We start from the raw sequence: 16,294 nt of genomic DNA on the forward strand, positions 1-16,294 counted from the left end.
TAGAAAATGTATCAACCTAATGTGTAATGAAAGGTAGAAAAGAAAATCAGGGCACCTTGGACCAACATGGCAGAAAATCTATCAAAATGTTACCACGCCCCCTAAATTGGAATAATGCAACAAATGGACAAGACTAAAAATTAAAGTAGTAGAGGTCAGAATTATTACAACATATGGTATGAAACATTTATTTATTTACAAGTGGGTCACAGCAAAGGGTCACAGCATCTGTCATCTGTACATCCACCCCCTCCCCCCCGCCAAGGAAATATATGAAAATTGAAAATACAAAATAACATACAAATGCATCACAATAACACCTTATACTAATTGTTGAACAAAACAAGTAGTAGGCCTACATGGTGTTGGGTTACTCATCCCTATCACTTTCATCAGAGTCATCATCCCATGTACCTCTTTCTTCTGTGTTTCCTTTGACACATTTTCACAGTCCTGGCAGTGACATAAATCAGTGCAAGACAGTTTTGCAGACATACATGAACATCTTTCAGTCTCACATTTGCTTTTTTTTTTTTTACAATTACAGTGGACTACCTGCAACACACTATCAGGGGCAGGATTTCTAGTCATCCATGTTACTGTTAACTCCCCATCCTCCATGCCCCATCCACTGCCAATGGGTGAAGGAGCACACATCCTACTAGTCAGAGAACGTCTCATCACTGCTGCTTGGTAGTTTGCCCTTTTGCAATGTTGGTGGAGAGCATCACTTGTTGGGGGAATGGACAGATATTTTGTGAAGCCTATAAGGAAATCGCGATTCATATAATGGCCTGTTGTGGCGCTGTCATTGGACCCAGAAAAACCCATAGCCCCATAGAAGTCCATGTATTTGGGCCCAACTTCACCTAGACTGTATTACCTTAATAAACATGGTCATGAATACTTTCTGCTTCCAGTCACTAGTTTAAAGTCTCATTTCTAATGTCATAATATTCTTTTTGGAAAATTATGGTCCCATTAATTAAAAAAATGACCATAAAGTTGCGTATGTTCTGAGGGGCGTGGCTACCGTTACAGTCTATGATCGGGATTCCCCTCCCACTCGAGTCAAAATAAAAACCAACAGAGAAGAAGGGGGGAAGTCCCGCCTCGTTGTCTGGGCCAGGCAATGGCCAGCTGGGCCAAAACGGAGCCAGCCAATGGCCAGCTGGGCCAAAACGGAGCCAGCCAATGGCCAGCTGGGCCAAAACGGATCTAGAAATATGGCGATTTACATCAGGAATTACCATAGAATTACAGGCTTCATTTTACGTCCATGTTAGACCCGGGGAACGCTTTGTCCATATTTTTTACAGTCTATGGTTGAAAGTTGACTGGTCAAGGTTAAAACTGCTGCCAAGATGAACCTGCTTGGCTTACCTCAGTTGACTCAATGAATGCCAAAGAGGTAACCTAAAAGTTCCTCAGACAGATTGAGGTGCAGCTTCCTCAGTGTAAGCAGAAGTCTCTGAGTATCACTAAGTGACTGTTTTGCAGGAGGTGGTAAACGTGGTGACACAAAATTGAACAACAACATGAACGTCCTGTGAAGAATTTAATTTTGCTGTCATCAAATTCTGAAGGATCAAGAGTACGATGTTTCAACTCACTTTCTAATTTGTTGACTTTATCCCTAAGTGATTGACATTCAGCATTTAAAGATTTAATCTGTTCATGTAATGAGGCAATGTCATTTTGTGTTTCCTCTGTCTGGACCCCAATGCCTCGGACTTCAACAACAGTCTGTACCTCTGCTGTACTTCGATCAGTGATGGAGGTGAAACCAAATAACCTTGGCACGTAGTCAGGATGTAGAGGATCATCACTCTTTTCCCCTTTAAATAACAAAAACAACAAAAACATTTACTAGAAATATGATATTAATTTGTTTACATATATGGGGTGTTTTCACATATGTCCTGTTTCAGACATCAGCCTCAAAACAAACTCATCCGGGACGGGGCTGCCAAATCATTGTGAGATTTTTTACATTAACCACTGGAACCCTATTCTGCATCCCTATTCTGCATCCCTATTCTGGAGGGAACATTTGCAGAAAATAGCAGATCTACAAGCTCACAACGTTGTTGGTGTAGAGCAGAGGTAGGCAGCTTTAACCACGGGTGCCAAGGGTGACCACTGGCACACACTGGCAATGCCAGTGTCTCACTCTAATGCCAGTCTGGCATTAGAGTGAGAGAGGATTAGCCTGCATGTCTGTAACTGAGTGTACAAATGGAACCAATGGACCCGGCCTTAAGCCTACAGGTCTGTGAGAGTGGAACCAAATGGACCTTACAGGTCTGTAACTCTGAGAGATGGAACCAAATGGACCCTTACAGCCTGAGTGTACAAATGGACACATGCAGGTCTGTAACTCTGACACTATGGGTCCATTTGGTTCCATTCGTACACTCTCAGAGTAAGTCCATTTGTGCAATAGCAAATCAAAAGTTATGTGGGTCCTTGAAAAAAACAAACAAAAAAAGTTTGATATTAAACCACTGTAGTGGTTATCAGTGGACTCTTAATGTGTCATATAAATCAGTGTCATAGGATATTCTGAGGAAAACCATGGAGACTTAACATTCAGTAACTGCAGGGTGTGTTGATCAATAAGAACATTAACATCAAGTCTTTCCACGGACTCACGTAACATGTTGATGACTGAGTAATTACTCCTGACCAGATCTCTTTCAGGGGAACGGACTATGTTAATCCACTTCTTGGTCCACAAGAAGAGAACTCCGTTAGGTTAGTTTAAAACGGGACATTGTGTGAAAAGGCCCTTTTACATTGAACGTATGGTTTTACAAAAAAAGCAACATACCTGACACAAAGTGAAAGTGGCACCCGCAAATCCAGTAGCCCTGAAACATGACTACATCGGCAAAGTGCAGCGATCCATTTACTTCTTTTTTCTTTACATTTCGGCAGTCTGTAAAAGGATAGCTCCGAGTTCTTTTTTAATCTGTTTGTACAGTCAATCGCACAACGGCTCTTTCCCATTTTCACAGTTTAGAGTGAATGAAAACAGCGTCGCAACAGTGAGTTGCTAGGTTGCTATGGACAACAAAAAGTTCTTCCGCATACGAGACGTCACGCGCATACTCAAGGGAATAAAGCGGCTACGCGATTGGTCCACGTGACCAAAACCACACCACTCCCCTTGCACATATTATTACACCTTGTAAGAAATAGTCCCGTCTTCGATCACGGATTATAAAAAAACTGCAGTAGGGCACGAGTAGAACTATTTTATTTGGACTTTCTACCTATAAATCTCTTTTATGGAGAAAGAATTGTGTAGTCCCCCTTCCGTGGGAACGGAACTGAACGAAAAGGGACCTCACAATACGGCCTATTGGGAGCATAAATGTTTTTCAGACCTGTTTATTTATGTTTAAATTAAAAAAATGCAAACAAGACATTCCGTCTTCTTTTCACAATTTTTTCCGTGTTACTTCTGACATTCACTCCTACCCCACAAGGCAAAGAGATGATTTTTAATTACCCTATTGTCGCACTTCCAAACATCAATCTTTCATCAAATTTAGAGGCCCTCATCTATGGAATTCCCTAGATGATTCACTTAAATCCTCATTATCCTTGCCAATATTAAAAAAAACATCTAAAGAAATATCTTATTTCTTCCTCTCTGTAAAAAAAGAAAACACAAAAGAAATGTAATATGTTTTACTTTGATGTGTTTTCTTTTGTGTGTTTGTTGTCGTATTGTTGTTGTATTATTCACAATAATAAATAAAACATGTTCTAGATCACAAAAAACATATATTAGTTATTTTACTTACTTTTATCAAGGTTAAAGGTCAAAGTATACTTAACCGATTTTGACCTGAGGACGAGGCCTTCTAAATGTATGCAAGTTTTTTTGCAAATTGTATGCACATGTATAATAATTATTAAAATAATAATAATAATACATTAATAATTTACATTTGAGGGATATCTTTCACAATAATAAATAAAACATGTTCTAGATCACAAAAAACATATATTAGTTATTTTACTTACTTTTATCAGGGTTAAAGGTCAAGGTATACTTAACTGATTTTGACCTGAGGACGAGGCCTTCTAAATGTTTTCTGAAAAAGTCATGTTTCTATGTCAGTGGTTCTCAAAAAGAATGTCAAGGACCTCCAAAAATATATGTAATTGGCCGCCGACACCCATCTGAAGCATAGATTTGAGTTAAAAACATTGCCTCTGAAAGAATATATATATATAAGAATATATTCAAAGATTTGCGCCACATTTTCATGATTTTTCAAAAATAGCAGACCTACATACCTACATAGCTCCTATATGAGCTTGTATATCTGCTATTGTTTCAATAGCTAAAGTATAACATAATGCAGAGCTGCCATGTCTCACCCTTTGAGTGTGACAGTCACGCAATTTAACCCTTTACCACGCACCACGCCACACATGCCATTTCACACGCATTATAATGATAAATAAAAAAAATCTCTGCGGCTCCGCCGCGTAATAACGCACGCTCCACACAAACGGTAAAATAGCCGATCTGCTCGCAGCGCTGATATATGCAGGAGGGTAAACAGTGGACCAAAATCGTCAGCAGGGTCCCTGACTGTGTGACGCATGGAAATGAGCCATGCGGATTTTAACATAGCTTCGAAATATTTTTCATGGAAGACAATATAGCCCCCACAAGTTACAACAAGTGAGTAAGTGACCTGTGACTATCTCTCTTCTATACTGGTGTGTGGCGTCTCTTGCGTGATATGAGGAAGTGGAACGGTGCCATAGCCCGTGCACATTATAGGGACAAAGTCGTGTGTGTGTGTGAAGTGAAGTGAAGGGGGAGGGGCCGCATCGTGACTTGTTTCTGTTCATAGAGAGAGAGAGCCTAGCAAGCTTCTTGGATCTGGCAGCGTCAGGTTAGAGAGAGCCCACATATGTGTTTGAACTAAGAAAATGTAAAAATAAGGAATTTTCCCACATTCCAGTTTTCTGACATATTCCCCAATTTCCACTGAGATTATGGGGTGAATGAATGTGGCCAGACCCATCTTCTCTTTCTGTCATAGTGACATTGTCCTGCATCAGATCATGTCCAAATCAGGTTCTCCAATCTCCAGTAGCCTCTTCAGTTTTTTGAAGATTTTGTGAGTGGTGCAACCTCTCCCTTACGGAGCTATGTGTGTGGCTGGCTGGGTCTGAGCACTATGTGTGTGGCTTGCTGGCTGGCTGGGTCTGAGCACTATGTGTGTGGCTGGCTGGCTGGCTGGGTCTGAGTACTATGTGTGTGGCGTGCTGGCTGGCTGGGTCTGAGCACTATGGCCCTCATTTATCAACCGTGCGTACGCCAAATATGGGCGCACGCCGAAATTACCGACATTTTCGGCATTTAACATTTCCGGCAAAGCTTGAAATTGAACTTGAGTAGGACAAATAGTCACGTCTGGTCGCGAGCTGGCGTACGCTGTTTTTCTGTTTTACACAAGCAGAGCAGCCTTGTCTGAACTGCTGAGAGGCTGTCACAGGCATCAAAACATATATGTATTCACTCCTAAAATGTTTATATAAAAGGTATATAATGTATATGGGCTACATGTCAAAAATAAATAAATAAAAATGTTAAGGAATACATGTGTCATATGAAATTAGTAGGAGATAAAATCGCGCAATTAAAAACAATGTTGCAAGAGATGCTTAAGCCATTTAAACAGTGTTTTGCATGAGCGCATACATGCGAGGATTTGGGCTGTCTGTGCTGAAATATTTCCATGACGGGACGTTGGAGAGTATAGTGCAGCAGCTGCTGCAGCTCAGCTGCGGAGAGTCCCAACGTGCAGGTATAGCCTACTGGCCTAATCTACAGCATGAAGGCCGATGTCTTTCTTACGGTATGTGCAATATAATAAACCCGACGCGTCGCTCGAATGCCAAATGTACCGTGCCAGGCTCCCAGCGCAAGTGGGAACTGCATCGGAGATATAGGTATATTACCCAGCCAGCCCATGCACCAGCCACATGAGGCTATGGTTTTGGCTGCACATTCATATAACAGTGACTAACGACTGCGAGGCAATCTAAATAGACTGGCGAACGTCGGAACGTGCATGGTCAGTTGGTCACGGACGGACCACTGTGATAGAGAGAGACAGACAGACAGACAGACAGGACAGGAGGAGCACCTGCAAAACAGCAGCGTGTGTGTGCCTATTTGTTATTTAATTATGGTTCACAGGTTCAGGTTTTCGTTCACTAATATATCTTGTTTTATATTAAATTAAAAATACTTTAATAATTTAATATACAACTAACAACACACAGTTAAAGTTGCAAATAGCGATATGTGCGTGCGTGCGTGCGGGGGGTGAGGGGGAAGCGAAGCGAGAGGAGAAACAGACAGCTTTATTTAATGTGTCATGTAGGTGCGTGCGTGCATGACAGCAAGGCAAGCGAGGTGAGAGGGAAACAGACAGGGACCCTGCATGAATTAAATAAAGTTTAATTCATTTATTTAGTTTATTTAGTTGTCTGTTTCTCCTCTCGCTTCGCTTCCCTTGCTGCCCGCCTCACCCCCCGCACGCACGCTTTATTTAATTCATGCAGGTGTTCGTTCTTTATTTGTTTAACAACACACCAGTTAGTTGGGCTTGCAAGTTGCGTGTGCGTGCTGTGCGTGTGTATGAGAGAGGGGGGTGAGGCGAGCAGCAAGGCACGGGAGAAACCTATTTTTTCATGTAACCATGGTTTCAGGAAACGTATTGCCGTTGTTCATGTCGCAAAAACGAGGGCGAGGCTTGATTTCTTAGGGCGTGCCAGATCAAATTCAGCCGTGACATTTATTAACGTGAGAACAAAATTAAGGAAGGATCAGCTGTTTGCGATCACTTTATAAATGCCGTGGCGACGTGGGTGTACTACGAAACCTGCACTCGAATCTGTGGCAGATTTTACACTCGATTGATAAATGAGGGCCTAAGTGTGTGGCTTGCTGGCTGGCTGGCTGGGTCTGAGGAGCATAGATAGATATCTTTTTCATTTCTACTTTAAGCATGAGGAGGCTGTCAGTGCAGGGAGAGCAGCTGGCATGGAGGTGAAGACATCAGTGTTAAGGTTAAATATCAACGTTAAAACGGGCCAAATCGACATTAAAAAAGCAATTTTTTTCCGCCGCCGCCCTTCGGACGGCGTCGAACACATTAAGACACTAGAGTCTCACTCTTGACATTTTCTGAAATATGGCAGCCCTGCATAATGCCTTAAAACACCAAAAAGGGTTCCCGCCCAAAATGGGTTAAACGTACTTAATTACTTTCCACTGCAATCCAAGTATTGATATGGTAGATGAGTATTATGGGATGTGATAATGTGTGATTGCAGAGCTCTGTCAGTAATCAGCGCGTTAAAGCAGGCAGGCAGGCATGGCAGGCAGTTAACATTAGCAGTAATGTGTGTCATTTGTCAGTGTGGTGCGATGGGAGCCTTAACAACACTTTTAAATAAGATGTGTGCACAACCCAGCTCTCCATTGTCATTATGATCACGGCATCACGCACGCACGCACATACGCACGCACGGACACCTCACCAGCATGTCGAGAGGAAAACCAGCAGGATATGTCAGCCTAAAGCATCTGTAGCTATTACTGCGTACGTGCATGCCTGCCTGCGTGTTTCGTGGGCTTGTAGATCAGATACTTTATGTGCACCAGTGTTCAATGATCTTAGCAAAATGTAAGTGTTTTTTCTCCACAAAGCATCCACAGATACACAGTTCACTGTCTCTCTGTCTCTGTCTCTGTCTCTGTCTGTGTCTCTCTCTCTCTGGCAGAGCATAGACCCGGGCCAGCAGTTCACGTGGGAACAGTCCAACATGGACGTGAACAAGCCAAAGAACCGATACGCCAACGTCATCGCCTACGACCACTCCAGAGTCGTCCTGGCTGCACTGGACGGTGAGGCAGGGCCAAAACTATAGCCACAGGGCCCCTGTGGCCTTTCATTGGCCGTTGATTGTGTTAAATAAAGATTAAAATCTTGCACGGGCGCTATAGAGCGTCGCAGTCATGACGACGACAGGCCCATAATTTCCCATGCATGTTTCCCCCAGAGTAATCTAGTAAGAGAGTGGTGACACGCTTTGATCTCGCCGCAAAGCGGGTGCCTATGGGCTATAGTTCCAAACATTGCTCCTATGGCTGGATTGCATTGAGATAGAATGAGCACTTCCGCATTCCATTGTTACAATGAGAGTCATTACTCAAGGGGCAGCGGTGGCCGAACGGCTTGTGGAGCGGGCACGTTAAAGTTACCACCGCTGAAGTGCCCTTGAGCAAGGAATTGAACCCCTACCATGAAATGTTCTATGAGCAGGGCCTGGCTATAAACAAGTTCTTGAGCTTTGTCCAGTTACCCTGGTTACCCTGGTCCAGTTACATGGTAACTTTGCTTACTTTGGTTTCCACTAGATGTTTCAAAAAGTATTTATAATCTGTAAGCCTCGGACAAAGCCAACTCGGATCATGACATAATCATGACAACAAACACAATTTTTTGGGCCGAACAATTAATTAGATCTTAGAGAGAAAAAAAGGGAACATAGCCTAATATATTGTTGCACTCACGTTGTTGTAGGGTTCCCCCGAAGGCATTTGCGGTCAGCAAGGACTGTAGTGACAGTATGGTGGTGGTGTGATATGAAATCTGAGCCCTGAGGGCACACACATACAGCAGTCCTGATCATGATTAGGATTATATTTTCAATTTTTCAACAGCACCCGGCACGTACACAATCTTGTAGATCTGCTATTTTTCAACAGCTGAAGGTTAAAATAAGGGTTACAGTTGGTTAAACACCAAAGCGACACAGATGCGCTCGCGTCCGTAAATCGGTTTTAATAAATTGTTTCCTTGCCAGGGGTAGAGTGGCCGGATGGTAACCGCAAGGTTGCCAGTTCGAACCCGGGCTCTCCCAGAGTTAGTGTCGAAGTGTCCTTGAGCTGAACCCTTATTTTCCCTTATTTTGCTCCTGATGTGCTGGTTGGTGCCTTGCATGTTTTCCGCCGCCATCGGTGTATGAATGCGTGCGTGAATGGGTGAATGTAATGCGCAATCTATGTAAAGCGCCTTGGATGAATGCACCATTTACCATTTACCATTTATCAGGTGTGCCAGGCAGTGACTATATCAACGCCAACTACATAGACGGCTACAGGAAGCAGAATGCCTACATCGCCACCCAGGGTCCTCTGCCCGAGACCTTCAGCGACTTCTGGAGGATGGTGTGGGAACAGAGGACCAGCACCGTCGTCATGATGACGCGCCTGGAGGAGAAACTACGGGTAACCATTGATTGATTGATTGATTGATCAATCAATGCACTCATGCATGATGCATTACAATGCAATTACATACAATGCATTAATCAATCGATGCACTCACCAGCACATGACATCATAAACACCATCACACTGCAATGACACCATCACATGACAATTGTCATGTCATGAAAGATTGTTAACCGTTTCCCTCCCAATTTTATACTATATACAAAAAGAAGGGCTGACCTACAAGCTGTTAGATCTGCTATGTTGCGGGCTATTTTCAGTGGCGTCCCGAAATGTTGACGTCCTCAGTACACAGAACGTGCGTGCGTAAGTGCGTGCGTGCGTTAGTGGTGAGTTATATGATGTCGGGTCTGGCTGACATCCTTCATAAATGTATAGCCCAGGGCTGAACAGAGTTATGACAGCGACCAGAAGGTTGTTGTCACAGTCTGCACGTCACCATGGCCATGTCCCGCTGAGTCACACTGCATTCTGGGACCATATTACAACGTCCTCACCTCTGTGACCCCATGCTGTGGCTGTCAGCAGACGGGGAAAGTATACATTAATTTGGTTGAGGCCTTTAGGAGGGCCATGCAAGCAGCAAGCTGGAGCCGCAGCACCATTTCCCTGCGGAACCATTGCCCACCACTCCTGAATGAACTGTCTTGTGCTGGGACTCTGGTTTGATTGATTGATTGAAATATTTATTAACAGTTTGCAGAATTACAGTATATTTCAAGCACAAACTCAATACAAAGACTGTTAACTGTGAGTGGACGACCCAATTAAACACTTGTTTACAACAGGGTCCACATTGTTCAATTCATCAAAACATTTAGAGACATACAAATAGACATTTCTATGTAGCTAAAGGACAGAACAGGAATTAATCATATAGGAGGCAAAAAGGGTGCAAAAAGGGTGCAACCAGACGGGCCTGGTGAGAGCAGGAGTGGACCCAAGGGGCCAGTGAGGCACTCCAACGTTGATCAGTCTCTATCCTTTTAATACTCTATGAGTGGACCTGGTGAGACGTAGAAGGGGCGGGGCCTGGACAGGAGTCAAACCCACAGAGCCTAGTCCTTTTATGCGCCAGAAGCGTACCTCCCAGCCCTGGCAGAGTAGTTCAGGAGGAATGGATTGTGTGGCCCTGGTTCTTCCCTAATGGGTCGAGGGGAGCTACTGGGACGTAAGTCGGGACTTGATCACCCCGGCTGGGTCACCTGAGTGAGGGGTATGATGTTGGGAGACCCTGATGACCCTGATGACCCTGATGACCCTGACCCTGATGACCTCAGGATACATCACTGAGGATACGTCCCAAGTGTGATGTATTTTTGATTTGTACATTGTACAAAATGGATCATTTTTGATCCAACCAATCAAAATTGGATCATTTCCAATTTCCAATAATTTTTACTTCTACTCCAATACATTACATTTTGATTATTATTACCAAACATACATTAACCACTTCAGCCCTATATGCATTTCAGCCATTTGAAAATAGACGATCTACAAGCTCACGTGTGCAGCGATGTGACGCATTGTGAACTTTTTTGAAAACTCGAAATGTGACATTCTGCACAATGAGTACTTTTACTTTTCTGTACTTTAAGTACATTTTTATGCTAAGTTTGTACAAAAGTACAAGTACAAATCAAGTACATTTTGAATGCATCTACAATGTAGATGCTTAGATGTAAATGCTTTACTTTTTTTTTTTACTTTTTCCACCACTGGCGGCCAGTAACATTTAGATTGTCACTGTGTCAGGCAGAAAATACCATCTCCTTTCTATGGGAAAAGGGAGTTTACTTATAGCGGTCAAGAGGTTTGATTGATTGATTGAAGTATATAGAGATTGGAGAATTACAGTACATTTCAAGCCCAACTCAATACAAAACTGTTAACTGTGGATGACACCATAAAGCAGGGGTGCAGGGGTTCAGACTAGTCATTGGTCCGACAAACAACAACCTACCTCAAACCCTAACCCAACCATAACCGCAAGCACGGGAGCAGCGTCCCGCATGTCGGACTAACACTCCGTCGTGCGGTCCCCCATTACACTTATTTACAATAGGGTACACCATGACCATGTTCAATTCATCATAACATTTAGAGACGTGCAAATATACACTTCTATATAGCCAAAAACAGGAAATCATCACGTTTGAAAGGCCGTTATAGCCCATGGAAGAGTTGCAGCGTTGCTGCCTTGAAGTCTCACTTGTGCTGCACGCCTGCACCCCCCTGTGCCGTTTCATTTTTTTTAACCCCGCACAGAGCCAAGAAAACTCATCTTTTCATTGAGTCACAACTCGCTCAGATCCAATGCAGATCTGTCGTCAACCCTAAGCCATTCCAGCCTATCAAAGTGGTCAGGGGTTCGGGGAGTGAGGCGAAGTAGTAGCCTGACCAGTTTATTTTGGGAAGTCTGGGCCCTTGTTTTAAGGTCCTTTGAGGTTTAATTGTGTTTAATTAGTTTAAATTAGTCCATGTGTGGAAATTTGTCTTCGGTCTCAGACAAAAAAAATAAAAAAATAAACAACAACAGCAACAACACTTTATTAATTATTTTCATGGGAAAAATGCAGGAAAAATAAATGTGGCAAACACATGAATGACAAATCTAGACATGGTATCATAGTGCCGGCACCTTGGATGCAACATTTACCATTATTATGTTGCCATATAATATATAATATAATATATAATATATTTATGTTCATATATTTTAGGATTTCTTTCCTAGGGTGGGATTCCTCTAAATTCCTTCTTTGTTAAAAAAGGCCATGTAGGTCGTCGCATCATAATGATCCGATGTAAAATAAAATAAAATAATCTGAAATGTTTGTAAACAAATATCAAAATGTTTGTAAACAAATATCAAATGTTTGTAAACAAATTACAAATTGTTTAAAAACAAATCCCAAATGTTTGTAAACAAATCCCAAATGTTTGTAAACAAATCTGAAATGTTTGTAAACAAATCACAAATGTTTATAAACAAATCCCAAATGTTTGTAAACAAATCCCACATGTTTATAAACAAATCCGAAATGTTTATAAACAAATCCCAAATGTTTATAAACAAATCCGAAATGTTTGTAAACAAATATCAAAATGTTTGTAAACAAATATCAAACTGTTTGTAAACAAATATCAAAATGTTTGTAAACAAATATCAAAATGTTTGTAAACAAATATCAAATGTTTGTAAACAAATCCCAAATGTTTGTAAACAAATATCAAAATGCTTGTAAACAAATATCAAATGTTTGTAAACAAATTACAAATTGTTTATAAACAAATCCCAAATGTTTGTAAACAAATATCAAATGTTTGTAAACAAATATCAAATGTTTATAAACAAATTCCAAATGTTTGTAAACAAATCCCAAATGTTTGTAAACAAATTCCAAATGTTTGTAAACAAATATCAAATGTTTGTAAACAAATCCCACATGTTTATAAACAAATCCGAAATGTTTATAAACAAATCCCAAATGTTTGTAAACAAATCCGAAATGTTTATAAACAAATATCAAAATGTTTGTAAACAAATCCCAAATGTTTGTAAACAAATATCAAATGTTTGTAAACAAATTACGAATTGTTTATAAACAAATCCCAAATGTTTATAAACAAATCCCAAATGTTTGTAAACAAATCTGAAATGTTTGTAAACAAATCACAAATGTTTATAAACAAATCCCAAATGTTTGTAAACAAATCCCAAATGTTTGTAAACAAATCCCACATGTTTATAAAAAAAAAAAAAAAAAATCCAAAATGTTTATAAACAAATCCCAAATGTTTGTAAACAAATCCCAAATGTTTGTAAACAAATATCAAAATGTCTGTAAACAAATTCCAAATGTTTGTAAACAAATATTGAATGTTTGTAAACAAATTACAAATGTTTGTAAACAAATTACAAATTGTTTGTAAACAAATTACAAATTGTTTGTAAACAGATTACAAATTGTTTGTAAACAAATCCTGTCATGTTTGTAAACAATCCCAAATGTTTGTAAACAAATCCACAGTGTAGGTAAACAAATCACACATGTTTGTAGACAAACCCTAAAATGTTTGTAAACAAACCCTGCAATGTTTTGTAAACACATCCTTGAACGTTGGTGGTAATAACACGTCCAGGACATGCCTCAGACTTCTCCTCAGATCTGAAGCCATTTTACCCTTGCTGACGTCCACGATACCCCAGCTCAAGATATTTAAGGCCCTATTTTGAAACAAAAACATTTTTGAATAGTTCAACTAGCCGATTTACAAGCTCACGTGTCGACGTGTAGATCAGCCAGTTGAACAATTTTAATGTATGTAAAACAATAAAAAATAAGGCAAAGAAATGTAGGGAGCGCAACCATGTTGTGAAGCTAGTAGATCTGCTATTTTGCTGGCTATTTTTCCCAGTTATTTTACGACTATCCTGCATGTTGTGTGCGTGCATGCATGCGCTGCGTGCGTTGCGTGCGTTGCGTGCGTGTGTGTGTGTGTGTGTGTGTGTACAGGTGAAGTGTGACCAGTACTGGCCCTCCCGCGGTACAGAGACCTATGGGATGATCCAGGTGACCATGCTGGACACAGTGGAGCTGGCCACGTACAGCATACGCACCTTCAACCTACACAAGGTATACAGTATAGGAACCTGTGTTGTTTTTGGCAGCACATTTTGATTTTAGTTTTAGTCAGTCTTTTGAATAGTTTTAGTCACATTTTAGTCACCCGGAATGTTTTAGTGTTAGTGTAGTTTTAGTCGACTAAATATCATACGATTTTAGTTGACTAAATCTACAGTTGATTTAGTCTAACAAAATGTATTTTGGGGGCCCTTGATGCCATCTGTTTTTTTTACTTGCTGAAAATAGTAGATCTACAAGCCCACAATTGCTATTTTCAGCATGCAACGAAGTGTAAAATGACTTATACTGGATCTCTTGTCCACTAATCCCTTCCTAACATTTTAGTTTAGTTTTTATTTGACAAAATCGACAGTATATGTAGTCATAGTTTTAGTCACCATAGATTAGTTTCCATTTAGTTTTCGTCAGTGAAAAAATGTAGTCGACGAACATTTTTCGTCCTAGTTTTACTCGACGAAAACAACACTGATAGGAACCTGTACATAAACATTCTAATTAGGGCTGGGCAGGGATGTGCACACAGCCATCAAAGGGGGCTTCAGCCCCTGCCCTTTTACCCGTCTGTAAAACAACTGCCCTTAACCAGACCATGAATGCAGCATTTACTATTGTGAAAGAAATGCAAATGCCACTCTTTTCATTCCATGCCATGCCTGAAGCTTTTTTTCCCGAAGTCTCCTGAACTTGAACACAGTATTTTGCGTTGAACAAATTTGTTTCGAAATCCATGTCGTACACTGCATCTCCACTGGCTAAAGAGTGCTGGGTTGTTCCCTGAAAATAGCTGATCTACAAGCTCTCAACGCGTCACAGGAATGACGCATTGTGAGCTTGTAGATCTGCTATTTTCGCATTTCTTTGTCCAAAAGTGCCCTCTTACGGGATTTCAGCCCCTGCCCCTCTAACATTCTCTGCACGTCCCTGGGGCTGGGACTCGAAAAATGTATCTAATTAATTTGAAGCGTTGCAATTAATTAATCGAAATTAATCACATTTTAAACGCATATTAAAATGTACGCAATATTTGACGTGAGAAGCTTTTTTTTTGTTCAATTAAAACAGATTTAGTCAATTTGCCAGCCCATAGTGCCCCATTGTGAACCCGGACATGTTGAGTACACCAAGGTTTTATGTTAGAAATGTTGAGTATGGTTCCCCAGCATGTATAAACTGCCGGATGCTAATTTGCATATGTTGAGCAATTTTCATAGACGATTTGCTCGTCCACATATGACGTGAATTCTGTCATTGTCAATGGCAAATGTGACACATGTGACACGAGTTAAGGACAAAATAGTGAGGGCAGAAAAGTATTGGCCGGAATGACATTTGTGAGGATTTCATGGGCTGGAATATGATGTATGATGATGTGTGATGATAAGAGCGCGCCTCACTTCACACACGTCTCAATATTTGCCATCGACAATGAAAGGAAAAAATAGGTCAAATGTCCGCCAAATATGACGAAAACAGGCAACAGGCATTGAGATGACGCATGATGATGTACGATGATAAGAGCGCCCCTCACTTCATACGGGTGTGGTTTTTTATTTACAAGCAATTTTCACAAGTTGTGTCTCTTTCCATTTACATGTAATTCAAGTGTGTTCCAATCCTCTGTGATACCTTATGGCTTATGCTTTCATCTTCTACCGTCTATATACATTCCTCTTGCCTGCCATACCAGAACGGCTCCAGTGAGAAGAGAGAGGTGAGGCAGTTCCAGTTTATGGCGTGGCCGGACCACGGGGTTCCTGAGTACCCCACTCCCACCCTGGCCTTCCTGAGGAGGGTGAAGGCATGCAACCCGCCCGACGCAGGGCCCATGGTGGTCCACTGCAGGTAAAACATATTTTGCTTGCTTGCAGTGTTGATTTCGTCGACTAATACCAAGACGAAAAATGTTCGTCGACTACCTTCTTTCACGTACAAACTTCTCTTCAACTGGGATTTCAGGCAATGGTCCATAGATTGTGTGTAGAACATTTCGCGCAAATTGCTCCAAAAAGTCCCGGCAGAAAATCAGGTTTAAGCGTGTTTCTAAGGGCGGAGCTGTCACTGGTCAAAGTGACAGATGTGTTCCCCATGAGGAAACCATGGCACATGTGAAAACAAGTGACATGGCTTTTTGCCAAACGAGGCATGAGTTATGCCTGTCCAAAGGTTTAATTTTGAAATGATTGCTATGTCGCCTGTTACTAAGACTAAAATGAAAACTATTCAAAAGACTATGACTAAACTAAATGTGCTGCCAAAAACAACAGTTTGCTTGTTTATTTATTTGTTTGTTTGT

At 41.2% G+C, this 16,294-nt stretch overlaps 1 protein-coding gene across 1 annotated transcript in view; it reads left to right on the forward strand.

Annotated features, from left to right (window-relative positions):
• The window catches only part of LOC310860091 (receptor-type tyrosine-protein phosphatase S-like), a gene marked incomplete at both ends in the record, with an annotated part of 36,155 nt that overhangs the window by 2,097 nt on the left and 17,764 nt on the right, over positions 1 to 16,294 (forward strand). Inside the window, 4 exons of the mRNA XM_083766853.1 lie at positions 7,831 to 7,954; positions 9,165 to 9,340; positions 13,870 to 13,989; positions 15,689 to 15,843. Coding sequence (XP_083622979.1) covers positions 7,831 to 7,954; positions 9,165 to 9,340; positions 13,870 to 13,989; positions 15,689 to 15,843 — 575 coding nt within the window. The remainder of the gene's footprint in view (positions 1 to 7,830; positions 7,955 to 9,164; positions 9,341 to 13,869; positions 13,990 to 15,688; positions 15,844 to 16,294) is intronic.

This window comes from Protomyctophum parallelum (genome assembly GCF_964188405.1).
Source record: "Protomyctophum parallelum genome assembly, chromosome: 6".
Taxonomy (NCBI): Eukaryota; Metazoa; Chordata; class Actinopteri; order Myctophiformes; family Myctophidae; genus Protomyctophum; species Protomyctophum parallelum.